A 14,395-nucleotide genomic window follows, 5' to 3' on the forward strand; every position below is an offset into this window, starting at 1 on the left:
GCAAAAAAAAGAAGCAAAAAACCTACTCTCTTAGAAGGATTAGGGCAGAGCTAACATGAAAACAGGCCGGGCTGGCCCAGAAGTACAATGAGGCCCAACATCCCTGAACTTAAATGGTATGCGCCGTCTTGAAAGCATTTAACACGGGCTGGATTAGCGGGCTTGAGATATCCTCCTTGCGCTCGCGAAGGAACCGCCCGACAGCGGACGCGAGCCGCTGCCAAATACGATGGCCGCTTCTCTCCTCCATCTCCCGTCCCCTTCTCTCTCGCTACGGAGGTATGCTTTGATAATTCTTTCTTCTAGGGTTTTCACATCTATCTAGCCTGCTCACGATCTGTTTCATGGCCTCGGAGTTGAAGAGTGGCTGGGTACCTCGCACTGCTCACAATCTGTTTGTTGAAACGTCGACTTGACAACAATATGCCAATCTCTTATGCAAACTCTGGTGACAGTCTTGCAGTTTTTCCACGAAGAATTGAGTTCGATTCCGACATCATTGCGAGGCCTGGATTGCTGTGCTTTTCTGCGAAAGGGTTCTTGAAGCTACGCTATGCTCTAGAAGAAGATTATCTTTCTTGCAGTCCGGAGAATTTGCCGAGGTGGGAAATGTAGCTACTTTGGAATTTGCTCGACAGAGAGGTCACGTACGAATAAATAAATTTTGGTGGCCTTTTCAAATTAGAAGCACCTGCTTCCTGATTTCTTGTGATATGCTTGTTATTTTTGGAAGAAAAAAAGGGGATTATCAAATGAAATAGCATCCCCGACCCCCTGATTTAAGTTCTAAGTCGAGGATTCTACTTAAATAACTGCGGTACTACTTATTAAAGCAAGATCTGTGCTTGAAAGAGAAGCTCTTGGTGACTCAGGAGTTCATTTAAGGGTTTCTCTAATTCCAGGGATGTTATAGTTAGTTTTTTAATGAATCATTTAAAATTTAATCCGGGTTGATTCATTAATTCTTTCATTTTTCCTATGTGATATAACAGTTCCAGTCACGTATACTTTGTATTTGGGACTAACAAGTACTCTATAAATTAATTATTTGCAGTTCAAAGATGCTTGATAAATCAAACGCTGATATGGATGATATGGAGGACTTTGAGAGACAGATTCAAGATTTCTTTATTGAAGTCAGAACCAAGCTTGAAATGGGAAATAAAGAGGATGCCGTAGACTTACTTCAAGCAAATTATGAAGTGGTCAAGGAGCAGATCGATGAAGGTGCTAAAGGTGTAGAGCAAGCTGCTATTCTAGATGTTATAGCTTTGGGATACACGGGTGTAGGCAACCTTAAGGTTGTTGAGCATCTACTTGATATGGTAATTTTGTTGACACTGGATTGCATATGGTTCAAAGCTGTTCTTCATTAGCAGTTTGAGATAAATTTTCTTGTTAAGAAATAAGAAATATAAAAGCATGCAGATTAACAATTCACACTTGTAACGTATGTGATATGCATATAACTACACAGACATATACCTAATAATTTGAGTGGGAGAGAACTCAAAGTGTCATATATGTCAAGAGTCTAAAGTTTTCTAGGATAGCCAGTGTGCATTAGTTTTTCATATATCCTAAAACATACCAAACATTACAATTTATACATTGAAAAAGTGATCTCTTCAAAACCAGTGTAATTCATTTAAACATCATTTGTTACTTGCATTCTGAAGATTTCTGCCATTCCAGAGATACTCTATTTGATAGCATTTCTTATTTTTTATGCAATGCTGATATATTTCTACATGTTTTTGTGAATAACAGTTGAACAACATAGTCTGTGCTCTGCGTGATGACAATCCACTAGTGGATTCAATACTAATACATATGGGAAGTATGTTCACAACTTTGGGGAAGTTTGAGGATGCTATTCTTGTATACCAAAGAGGTCTCAAAATTCTTGAGAGAGAGTTTGGTGAGTACAGATTCTGTAACTGTTTCTGTAATATATTGCACAGTGGTTTTGAGCGCATGATAGTTTATATATTTGCAGTGGAGCATGAGGTGCTTTTACGGTCTTAGTTGCTAGTGTATAAATATAACTACCATTTTGGTTGACATTTAACAATAGGAGACCCTACTAAATAGGTCCCAAGAAGTTTGTGTGATGAACAGCGAGCAATATATATTGACCGATCAGGACAATTGCTTTGAAATTATAGCCCAGTTTCTAAGAGTATGTTATTTGTTCGACCATGATATATGGAGATTGCTATGTTGTTTATGTACTTGAACACAGTGACAAGGTTTAAGAATTTTTGAATCTCACACAATAAAATTTGCCACCACTATCTATATGGAGTGAGAAAATATCAAGTGAGTAACATTACTATGAGCTTTGCTGGAAATATAACGATAAGCCTTTGAATTTAGTATATTTTGTTCAGGTGTTGAAATCCTTGCCTTAGAGTTTTGTAGGAAATCCAAGAGTGTGTAGAACTTTGGGACTGATCTAACAAGACTATATTCACTTCTTCATAACATGAATTAGGGGATAAATGAATAAATGATTTTCATTGAAAGTTCAATAACTCAATCAATTTTAACACGATGTAACAATTATTTCATAGAAATTGCTACAAGCATTCTATATCTCCACTCTGCTCCTCCATCAATGTGGCTGCTTCTACTTAGACCTATGCCAAAACATTATAATTACTCATAAAGGAAACTTGGAATGAGGATATGCAGCAGGTCATTAGCTGTAATGATGGAGAAGGTTGAATGGAGAAGTGAAACTAGAGGACAGAAGGTGATGGATGAAATGGAGGGAAGAGCAAGTTTGATGCTGACGTGGAGGTGGTGGAGATGAAGAGGATAAAGGTAAAAAAAAATAAAGGGTGACAGTAATTGTCAAGGAATGAAGAGAGCTATGGCAACAATATGGGAATAAAGAAGGATAATAATGATAGACAGGAGCATAAAAGAATGGTTTTGGAGCTGGTGGCATCCAAATTGTACTTTTTTTTCTGCATGGTTATTCTTGGGGGATTTTGGGAGGAGGGGCAGGGGAAGGGGCTGTGGCTGCAGGGGTGGTAGATAAAGGTCAGCTTTAACATATCAGTTGATGTTGAACTTGATGTCTTGGTACATGATTTTGGAAACAATGGCATTCTAGAAAATAGTTTTGGCACTTATTATAAGCCATTATGACATGTAAAACTAAATTATCAGAATCCCTTCGAGTGCCTACTTTTCTAGCATTCAGTGGTTAAATTGATTGAAGTATGCATGCAACACAGTTTCTCAAAAAAGAAGCACCATAGACATGCCATAGTTAATTGCCTTCCCATCTAGTTTGTTGCATTATTTCTTCTATATTTTTCTTTGAAAATTTTACATATGCAAGTCATATAAAGAATTATATTCATCATAATTCATTATATATGTGCATGTTATAAGATATGGTGTTGATTTAGGCTGACTATCTCTTGTTGTGTAACATAAAATACCAAGCATTAAGGATGATGGTTACAGATCAAGCTAATCATTTAAATTTGTTATTTTCATTTGTTTGGTTAAAAAGAGTGTCTAACACAGCAAAATTTTGTAGGAAACAACAGTCCTTTCCTTATAACACCACTTATGGGGATGGCAAAAGTCTTTAGGTCAATTGGAAAGGTCACTAAAGCCATAACAATTTATCACCGGGCTGTTGATATTTTGGAGAAGAACAGAGGAGCAAAAAGCGAGGAGCTTGTGATACCTTTATTTGCCCTTGGCAATCTTTTTATCAGTGAAGGAAAGGCAACAGATGCTGAAACTTGCTTTAGCAGGTAATATCTTTCAGCATATTTTCAGACCATTCACAAGCCTCAAATTGATGTATTTGTCTAATTTTGTGAAAGCTATAATATGCATTAATCACAAATGAATATTAATATATGCTTTACATATATCATTTCCTTTTAGTATACAATTTTTGCTTCTATTTATTGGTTTTACAATATTTTGGTGTCATTCTCCATTGATAGATCTTCAGTAATATGTTTCTTTTGCAGTTCTTATTGCAAGCCACTTTTTTTGGCTGCCTGGATACAAAACAGTTTGTTCTTCATTGCAAAACTATCATGCTGATACACCTAGTTATTTGTAGTCCTGCTTTTATTATGAATATGTTTGATCTTCTGATAGGTTGTCTATGAGCTTGCTTAAACTCAGTCAATCGCCTTAGCCAGCTCCATCATCAACTATGACTCCATAGTGTGAAAAGAGAATTTACTTAAAGAATCTCTTCTAGAGAAATAGAGTATCATTATAATTTGTCATTTCTCACATTAGTAATTGGAAATATGTTACAGTTTTTTTAAGAAAAAACTGCATTTGCAATTCTTCTTTCGTTAATTAGCGAAATTAAATCTGCACATAGCATACACCATGACAACTTTAATAAATCAGTAGGAAGACATTCATGATGGTGAGATAAATGCTGGATTTGCTTATGGATGGTGCTCAGGTGGGCTAGGGCATAAAGTTAACATCTAAAGACCAAGTTTATGAGCATGCATAGAAGTTGAGCTGCAATTACAATCAGTATTCGTACTCTATCATTTTGGCAGCTTGACTGGAAAATACAAATGGATAATTATAGATGATTGTTTCTAGAAACTTAAGTGTAGTGGATGATGCAAATACGTGCCTTGAAAGAAAAGAAACAAAGAAAGAAAAAAAATGCTAACAGAAGCTTCTTATGTCGAAGGATGTGGCCTTGGATAGGAATGGGTGTAAAGACATTATCTGTGAAGATGGTAGATCAACACATTATTGTAGCTGGGGTCTTTAATATGTATTACAATTGAGAAGTATTTTGATTTTGAAAAAAATTTGAAGTTCATGGTTGGTTGTGCCCCATTGACAGACACTATTCATGGGGCATTTCTCACAGTTTATAGCTTTGGATAATCAATTTATCATGTTCTCCACTTGTCAGATGGAGAATCAATCATGATTCACCTAATAAGTTGGTCCTCTTTTAGATCCTTCCAAGGTTGAAGAAGTCAGTCCAAGGAACTTTCCTAAATTGTGAGGCATGGTTTCCTACCACAAAAATCCCACACTGCAGAGCCAAGGGCTGGCAGAATATTTCCTCCTAAAATTTCTCTACAAGCAAGTGGCTTCCAGTTGAGAGATCTCTAATTTTGGCTACCTGTAATAGCAAGTAATAGTCCTGAATTTATACATCTTTCTGGTCTTAGTGGATAATTAGAAGTCACTGCTCTTTGTACATTCATCATACCAATTTCTTTGTCGTGCACTTCACTCTGTGCTTATTTTTTAGTATTTAGAAGTGATTTTTTTTTTCCCCTCTTCTATTTCAAGGATTTTAGGCATATATAAAAAAATATATGGAGAAGATGATGGGAGGAGTGGAATGGCTATGTGTTCTTTGGCACATGCTCTTTGTGCAAACGGTAACTTCTGCCATGCTCTGTGTAGCAACAGTAGGCAAAAATTTAGAACTTTTCTTTACAGTCAACATAATCTTCTATGTGTGGAATTTTAGGAAGAATTACTGTTGACAGCTTCTGCTACATATTTCCTAAGAACTCTTAATTTTACAGGAAGCGTGCAGGAGGCTATTCATACATATAAAAGAGGTCTTCAAGTTGTAAGGGATTCTGAGTTTATGAATTTAGATGATGATGTTCTGGAAAAAATGATGATTGATTTGGCAGAGTTGCTCCATGTTACCGGAAGGTAAATTTTATACCTCCTTGTTGCATCAGATTATGTGCAATATGTATAAATCAATGACAGTATAGTTATTAGTAGAATATGATCTTGTCCATGTGTTCTATACTCTGTTACAGCATATGCACTGGATAGTTTTTATTTACGAATTTCTATGGGGATTGATTTGCTTTTTCATGATACCGTTTTATTGATTTGTCCTGCATGCATTTGGCCTACGATTCCCTTGTTTTGCATATTTGTTTTCAGAGATAATGGGCTTTCCAGTCAATTATTGAATCCCAAAATTGTCCAAGCATCTCAAGTTGACTTAAATTCCTGAACCACAACTCAGGAATTGAAGGGGCAAGCTGAATAATTATATCTTAGAAAAAGAGATCGGGAGGCTCCTTGCATGTCTCATGGTTCATTTGTTTCTGTCTCTGCATATCTTATGATACGATTTTGGAACAAGCGATCATAATCATAACTGGCAATGGTTATGAAAATTAATTTATGAACATATTAGCATTTGTCATAATTAACACAGTTAGCAGAGATGTTGGTTTTACTTTAGGAGATTTAGATATTGATAAAGTTTTTTGTTATTATGTGTATTTACGTACTCATGTAAAGGAAACTTCTTCCAAATAAAAGAATATGGCCTATGTGTTATTGCTTGGATCTTGGAGTGTCTTGTAGCACAAATTTAAAATTTCTCCTCAATTTAGTTGCACTTTGTCAGAAAAAGAAAACTAAAAGAAGAGACTGAACAATCTGCAGGTCAGCTGGTGCTATCCTTTTTCCCCTTAGTTGATTCAGCCATTCAGGTAAGGGCCCCTATGGGGTTCCTTATCCCACACGAGATCAAAGTAGCAAAGCAAAACTAGAACTAGAAGAACAAAATAAACCAGAAGCAAATTTAAACTAATAACTAGAAGCTAAAGCAAGTAAATAAGGCCAAGAGGCCCAAGACATTAAGAACTAAATCAAAGCTGAGGATAATCGGAAGGCCTCACACCTTCTCTTCCTGTTGGATCTTTTTTTGGGTACATCTTCCTGTTCAATCTTCACTCTTGCACCTCCAGTCTTCACGTGGTCTCAACAGAAGAACTCTGGCTTCTCACCAAAACCTCCTCCCAAACCATAAGCTCATATCATATGATCTTGTCCGTGTGTTCTATACTCTGTTACAGCATATGCACTGGATAGTTTTTATTTACGAATTTCTACAGAGATTGATTTGCTTTTTCATGATACCATTTTATTGATTTGTCCTGCATGCATTTGGCCTAGGATTCCCTTGTTTTGCATATTTGTTTTCAGATATAATGGGCTTTCCAGTTAATTGTTGAATCCCAAAATTGTCCAAGCAGTTCAAGTTGACTTAAATTCCTGAACCACAACTCAGGAATTGAAGAGGCAAGCTGAATAATGACATTTTAGAAAAAGAGACGAGGAGGCTTGTTGCATGTCTCATGGTTCATTTGTTTCTGTCTCTGCTTATCTTATGATATGATTTTGGAACAAGTGATCATAATTATAACTGGCAATGGTTAATTGATTTATGAATATATTAGCATTTGTCATAATTAACACAGTTAGCAGAGATGTTGGTTTTACTTTAGGAGATTTAGATATCGAGGAAGTTTTTTGTTATTATGTGTATTTACGTACTCATGTAAAGGAAACTTCTTCCAAATAAAAGAATATGGCCTATGTGTTATTGCTTGGACCTTGGAGTATCTTGTAGCACAAATTAAAATTTCTCCTCGATTTAGTTGCACTTTGTCAGAAAAAGAAAACTAAAAGAAGAGACTGAACAATCTGCAGGTCAGCTGGTGCTATCCTTTTTTCCCTTAACTTAGTTGCTTCAGGTAAGGGCCCCTCTGGGGTTCCTTATCCCACACGAGATCAAAGTAACAAAGCAAAACTAGAACTAGAAGAACAAAATAAACCAGAAGCAAATTTAAACTAATAACTAGAAGCTAAAGCAAGTAAATAAGGCCGAGGCCCAAGACATTAAGAACTAAATCAAAGCTGAGAATAATCAGAAGGCCTCACACCTCCTCTTCCTGTTGGATCTTTTTTTGAGTACATCTTCCTGTTCGAGTTTCAGTCTTGCACCTCCAGTCTTCACATGGTCTCAACAGAAGAACTCTGTCTTCTCACCAAAACCTCCCCCCAAACCATAAGCTCATACCACGGGGCCTCAAGTAGCTTCTCACCACTCAAGAATTTGAGAAGAATCTCAAGTGAAGATATTACTAATGCTTCAATGATCGATAAGAGTACATATGGGGATGGAGTATTTATAGGTTGAAATCCCTTTACATCAAAGGAAACTTATGGGAGCCTCCTAGAACTTGACCATAAATCAGGAACTAAAGTCTTAAGTCATCTCAACTAAAATACTTGATAAAAAAGTTCTTCTAGAACAATTTTTTCTCTCCATTCAAGAGAAGGTTGCCGTCAGAAGGCTTTGGATAACAATCTGTTGACTATCTGATACCTTCTAATGGTAAACTGCCTGCCATCAATCTTCTGTTCTTCATCTTCAACTCGGGCTTGGCTTTTGAATTTGGTGAAAATGCTCCATCAAATGGCTTCAGACAGCATGGATGCCTGAGCCTGTGTTGTAGCCCTTCTGGTAGCCTTCTAGAAGAATATCTTCTGATGGTGATATGGGTGCTGTCCAATTCTTCTGACGGTGAGATGTCCACCATCAGTTCATTTTGACAGCCTATAGGCTTCCATCGGATCATTCTAGGCATGCCTAGGTCTGGTATGACTCTGAGGTTCAGGAGTTGTCATCTTGAGTGCTAGGCATGCCTTGTGTTTGCATTATTAGTGTAATAATGTTCTAAAAATCACTAATATAATTGCAAAAGGTCATTTTGCTTTGTATGGCAAACAATGGACCAAAGTACATGAACAGAACTTGCCCAAGGTACATAATTAACTTATTTAAGGCCTGATAGGCTACTTTGATGATTGATTCTGTAAAATGATGAAAGGCAGAACCATCCCTACCTTTATGTTAGGAATCAAAGAATTGAGCTAAGTGAGTGATCATTCATCAGAGGCACTAAAAAATGCACAAGGCAACGGGATAGTGAATGGAGCAAGGTGCATTAGCAACCTGATTTACCACAGTTAAATGTTGACAAAATTATTTTTTAACCACTTTGGTTTAACCATTTAAATATTCAGACATCTGACGTGTCTGTTTTTTACAATCAGATAGCTTGGATCTATATCAGTGACAAGCTCTGCATGTTTTGGAGTTTCTCCACCTATCTTTTTAACATGAATGACACCAATCTCTCTCCCCTTTTTTATCTTGTGTGAGAATTGTACAGATCATGCAAAATTCTGCGGTCAAAGGTTTGGTCTTATGTACAAAATTATAGTGGAAAAACTCTTTTTGTAGGTTGAATTCTTTATATCAGCATTATATTTTGGAATTACACGTTAGCAAAATGTTCACATCTTCTAGGTTTGCTTGGCTTTGTCTTTCCTCAGGGAACAGGAGGGCAGAGAGCTACTTGAGGAATGTTTGCTGATCACTGAAAGGTACAAAGGGATGGAGCATCCTAGTTCAGTGACTCACGTACTGAATCTTGCGACCTCGCATTCTCGTTCAAAAAATTTTGTTGAGGCAGAGCGCTTGCTAAGGACATGTTTGCATATCATGTCCAAAACAGCGGGCCCAACTGATCGGTCCATCACGGTCCCAATGTTACACCTGGCAGTTACATTATACCATTTAAAACGAGATGAAGAAGCTGAAAGTCTTGCCACAGAAGTGTTGCACATCCGTGAAAATGCATATGGAAAAGAATCTCTTCCAGTAGGTTTGTTTCATTTATACTTGATAACTGGAAAACTTAATGAAGAAACTTTAGGGTCTACTTCTTCACAGAGTAATGAGCACAATATCTTTCATGCCACATAACTGAAAATCCTACATGAGTGACTTATTTTGATGCCTAATGGAGGAGCAATGCAACTTGCCCTTGAGACTATCTGCCAGTGGGAAATGATTGATAATTCTGTTATGCAGAGTATATTTCAAAATGTTTTTTTTTTCTCTCATAAAAAAATGCCTTGAGAGTCAGAATGGATATTTTTCTGATTAAAAGAGGAAGTATCTGTCCATGCACATTTCCATCAGTAGGGAAGCCCCATGATTTGGCATATCTATCTTAATCATTCTGACATTAGAATCAAGGAATCACTTGCATTTGCTTGTGCTGATGCAAGTACAGTGAAATGTACTTGCATGCTTTAAATAGAGCCTTTTGCCATTATAAGTGAAATTGAAACTACATCGGTTCTCAACACCAAAATATAGCTTCTACTGTTCCCTTAGATAAGGGCCTGAAAAGCATGAGTTTTGAATCCTTGTTCTTCATAAATTTGTGTTACTTGATCAAATTGTAAATGAATGGTCATTGCAGCTTGCCCTTTTTTTTTTCTGAAGATGCATTTCTAAGGAAGCCGGAAAAAGGATAAGTCAGTGACATAAATATTTATTAGAATAGTGCATGGAAAAAGGCTATTTCAAGTTTGCTCCAAGTCACACTGTAGAATTTATAACTGACAATATAAAGTTGTCTAGCCATTTTGCTCTGAAGAATCTTTGTACTCTGATTTTCTGAGCTGTTCTCACACCAGAGTGGTGTGACCGCCTGCATGTACCAAAAAAAAAAAAAGAAAAAACAATGATGCCAAAATGGCACCTGGATAGCACACAATCAAAACCATGGACCCATATCAGCCTGACCAGAGGTACTTAAAATCAGTATTTCCAGGTGACTTATGCTTGTTGTGCATTTCTTCATCAACAGGTGAAGCCCTTGATTGCCTAGTTTCAATCCAGACAAGATTAGGAAGGGATGACAGTGACATATTGGCCAAGTTAAAAAGAATTTTGAGCATTCAAGAGAAAGAGATGGGTTATGAAAGTGAAGAGGTGATGACAACCCTTAAAAAGGTTGTTTACTATCTGGACAAAATGGGGAAGAAAGAAGAGAAGTTGCCTCTCCAGAGGAGACTGTCCTTGCTCAGAACCAAATACAAGCATAAGGTTCCTGTTTGAGAGGTGTCCTACAACGCTATCATGATTTATTAATCTTTCCTATTTTTCACAAGTCTATAACTAAATCAACAGTTGTTTGTTGCAGATTGTCGAGCTTTGGATTCTTAGATGCTGGATGCGGCCTTTGGGAGTTACAAGAGTAACCTGATCCTGCCTATGCTACATTGTTTGACATGCTGTTTGGACATCAGGCCCAAGTTACAGGCAGGTCCGTGAAATCAGCTGTTAAATTGCAGCCGGCCGTGCAACAACCCCTTTGAACGGATAGTGCTGTATCGGTGATGGTCCGAACAACAGATCATTAGTTAAACTGGAACTCCATCATTGATATGGTTTCTTGAGTTCCATGGTCATTTGCTGAGCCATATAAACCAGGTGATTGTTACTTCATTTGGGGAATGCGGGCCTTTGCTACAACAGAGCAAAAGCCTGCAAGCTGTTGTGACAACAACAGAAATTTCACGCATAAGTGGTCCATGTGTTTGTCTGTAAATGTCAGTCTTGAGTAATATATCATTCTGTTCAGCTTTGATAGGATGTTGTGCGGATTTCTGTGCACTGGAGCACAGTATCTCATTGCCATCCTGAGAAAAAATGCTTAACATGTAGAGAAAGATGATGTTCAATCTCAAGGGCCAGATAATCGTCTTGCAGCATACTGCAGGGAGGATCCAATAAGTGTTGCTTCATGATTTCTCCTTGCTTAATATATGAAGCAAGAAATTTCTCTCTCTTTATCGAAAATTAAATTAAACATCTCATCTTTTAACATGAATAAAATTTTGCTAATTTTTAATCATTAACCCTAGCATAGGAGGGGAGTGTATGCTATTGTTAACCTTCTTGGGATCAAAATCCTGAAAACTGTAGATAGCAATTAGCCACCAAGCACTTGTTTAGATGGTATCATCACTTACCACTTGGCCAAGGGAACGTAAACAGGGTTTTGATTCTGGTTGGAGTCAAAAGAATAGGGTGAGCAGGATAGAAAGTTGGAAATCAGCCCTTTCTAATTTTCCCATACCCTAGTTATGCAAATTTGTGTCTCGGATTTGGCTGCAGACACACTTCACTTCATCCCTTCCCTGAACATTAATAGAAAATGTCTTCTGCTATCAACAAAAGGAATTTAGTAGGCAACAAAATTTTATAATGATCTGACATCCAAGTCCTGCTCTGTTCCACAGGAAAAGCATGCGCAAGGCAGCAAGGAAAAATAATTGTCTCAATAAAACCACAGCTATTACAAGAAGCCTAATCCAAATGACATGGGGACAAATGACAGCAAGCACTCAGAACTACAGATAAATCCATCCAAACCTCTACAGCACAAGTTCAATCAGAAAGAGAACGAAAATTAATCCAAAGACGTCAACAGGAAGCTGGACTCGAGGCAACATACAGATAGGATGCAAAAGAAAATAAATACAAATTCACTACCGTAACTGAACTCGAATAAACCATCTACAAATCATAAATGAAAGAATTATATCATGCAACCAATGTCGCATGGAATTTGAATCTCGATGAATTATCACCAAAACAACACTGTGGGCCTATTATTTAGTCCTGTAGTAATGGTAGCATCCAACTCAAAAACCTAATGAAAAATTATTATAAAGTTCAAATTCTCTTAGAACATCATGCAATTAATCCAGGCATTCTCATAAGATGCTCGCATCTCATGATCCTCTCAAGACTGTCACCACAATAAGCTACCTACACCTATTTCCTTTGCGATGATAAGATGACCAATGACCATGCAGTGGAATAAAGAGCTCAGAACAACTGGATATAAACACCATCTGATAAAATGTTTTGAGTCTCCAAAGCTACAATACCAAAATTATACTTATGGAAATGGAAGAGATTGTTTATCTGATAGTACGGATTTTGTTTGGACATAAGAAAGTAAAGGAACTGAAGATCATCATTTAACATCAAGGCAATATATAATGCCTCAGAAACTAGGCATGAACAATCCTCATTTCTCATATTTCCCTTATCTGCAACTGAACATTATGCAGGATACAAGAATGTTGCTGCATCTAAAACTTCAATTAGACTCACCATCCATAACCGATGAACCATGTCAGCCAAAAAGAAAAAGAAAATTCTAAGCCATGAGATCAAGAAAAATAGTTAATTTCACATTTGTCACCACTTCAAATTTTAATATTAGCAAATACCAAGAGAGATTAAAAATTACATCAAAAAAGACCTGAAGCAGCAAACAGAGGCCCTAACACTCAACACTGGTCACAGCATGCCAAGTGAAACAGAAAAAGGAAAAATCAACAATGGTAATATTGACATTTTCTGGGAGGCTATCCTAACAAAAGGCTCTTCTTCCCTGGGACATCCCATTCCAACTAATGGAATAAGTTGCTCATGCTATAGACTGTGAGAAGTGATGATTGCAGGTATAACCTTTGATGAGATTGCCTCACCCATATCTACAGACCATTTCAAAAGGGCCTAAAACATCCGACGAGATTCCCATCCATGCCATCCTTATATACATTTAACATACCCACAGGTAAATAATGAAAGGATATAACAGTACAAACAATGGCACATGTAATTAGTGAACTGATGTAACAGTACAAATAATGGATATGAGTTCAAGACTGCTTAAATTAAAAACCACACTAAAAATGTAGGTACTTTGCCATCATGAATATCAGTCTAATTTATGACTTGTGTATTACAGAGCCTTGGCAATTAAATTTCAAGCACATAAATACATAATGATTTAATGCATTAATTATGCATACTTACCACTTTCACCAGTCATTTGCTGTTCATCACAACTCTGTTGCCATCATTTATCAAAACATTTGCCCGTAATTTTGTTATAAACTGACTCTAGGGGAACTACTACCGGCTTACAAAGACAACACACAACCCAACAAAAAAACTCATATATATATATATATATATATAAGAAATAAGAAAATAAAGAAAAAAGTGAGTACAAAATGGTTCAATAATACGTAATTTATTATTACACAATACTAAAAGAGTACTGAAAGATCATGACCATCAATCTCAAAGGAAACATGCCAGATAAATTATGAAAAGCATCCATATGTAGTCTACCTACAACAAGGAAACAACCTGGCACTATCTGTCTTTAATTTTCACAGAATGGTGAACCAATTGACAATAGGTAAGAAAGTTTTCATGCAGTTTATTAGGAAACCAGGCATGAAACAGGCAATAGAATCTAATTCACACACCCCACAATTAAGGCTTATGATGAACCTTTCAGATGAATCAAAGTGATGCTATCAAATGGTGAAAGAATTCCTGGAACATATCAGAGATTGAAGATCAATGCAATTGATGAATCATGCATGAAACAGTTGATGAAAGGGACAATATACCCATCAAGTTCTCAAATGCGTGATCAAGAACTACTTGATCTTTCCAGAAAGCTGGTTTATGCAAGTTAGATCATACCTTCCTTGAGCCTTCACACGCACACTTTATATCTTGCTTGAGGCTTCTACTTACCCATCAAAGTCCCCAAATGCATGGATGAGAAGTACTTATCTTAAAGAAAGCTGGTTTATTTAAGTTATAGCAGACCTTTCTTGAGCCTTCACATGC

General features: G+C 36.8%; 1 protein-coding gene across 5 annotated transcripts; it reads left to right on the top strand.

Moving 5' to 3' along the window:
- The first annotated feature begins 121 nt into the window (after positions 1-121).
- On the top strand, positions 122-11,469 carry LOC105040930 (uncharacterized). Of its 5 annotated transcripts, none has more exons than XM_010917687.3 (10): positions 122-279; positions 456-602; positions 1,055-1,325; positions 1,771-1,921; positions 3,560-3,782; positions 5,326-5,417; positions 5,568-5,703; positions 9,202-9,533; positions 10,530-10,768; positions 10,866-11,469. In XM_010917687.3, the coding sequence occupies exons 1-10, from the start codon at positions 230-232 to the stop codon at positions 10,926-10,928; spliced, it is 1,704 nt and encodes a 567-aa protein (XP_010915989.1). In that variant the 5' UTR covers positions 122-229; the 3' UTR covers positions 10,929-11,469. The 5 variants fall into 5 exon arrangements, with proteins under 5 accessions (XP_010915989.1, XP_073110514.1, XP_029119161.1 ...); XM_073254413.1 differs by having other exon boundaries at positions 142-279; positions 363-602; positions 10,853-11,469; XM_029263328.2 differs by having other exon boundaries at positions 142-279; positions 363-602.
- Positions 11,470-14,395: the final 2,926 nt, after the last annotated feature.

The sequence above is a fragment of the Elaeis guineensis genome, chromosome 3 (assembly GCF_000442705.2).
Source record: "Elaeis guineensis isolate ETL-2024a chromosome 3, EG11, whole genome shotgun sequence".
Classification (NCBI taxonomy): domain Eukaryota; kingdom Viridiplantae; phylum Streptophyta; class Magnoliopsida; order Arecales; family Arecaceae; genus Elaeis; species Elaeis guineensis.

Coding starts and splice junctions, on each gene's coding strand:
- LOC105040930 (XM_029263328.2), top strand. CDS start 230: ATGGCCGCTTCTCTCCTCCATCTCCCGTCCCCTTCTCTCTCGCTACGG. Junction 280..362: donor CCTTCTCTCTCGCTACGGAG/GTATGCTTTGAT, acceptor TCGGAGTTGAAG/AGTGGCTGGGTACCTCGCAC. Junction 5,704..9,201: donor TTGCTCCATGTTACCGGAAG/GTAAATTTTATA, acceptor GTCTTTCCTCAG/GGAACAGGAGGGCAGAGAGC.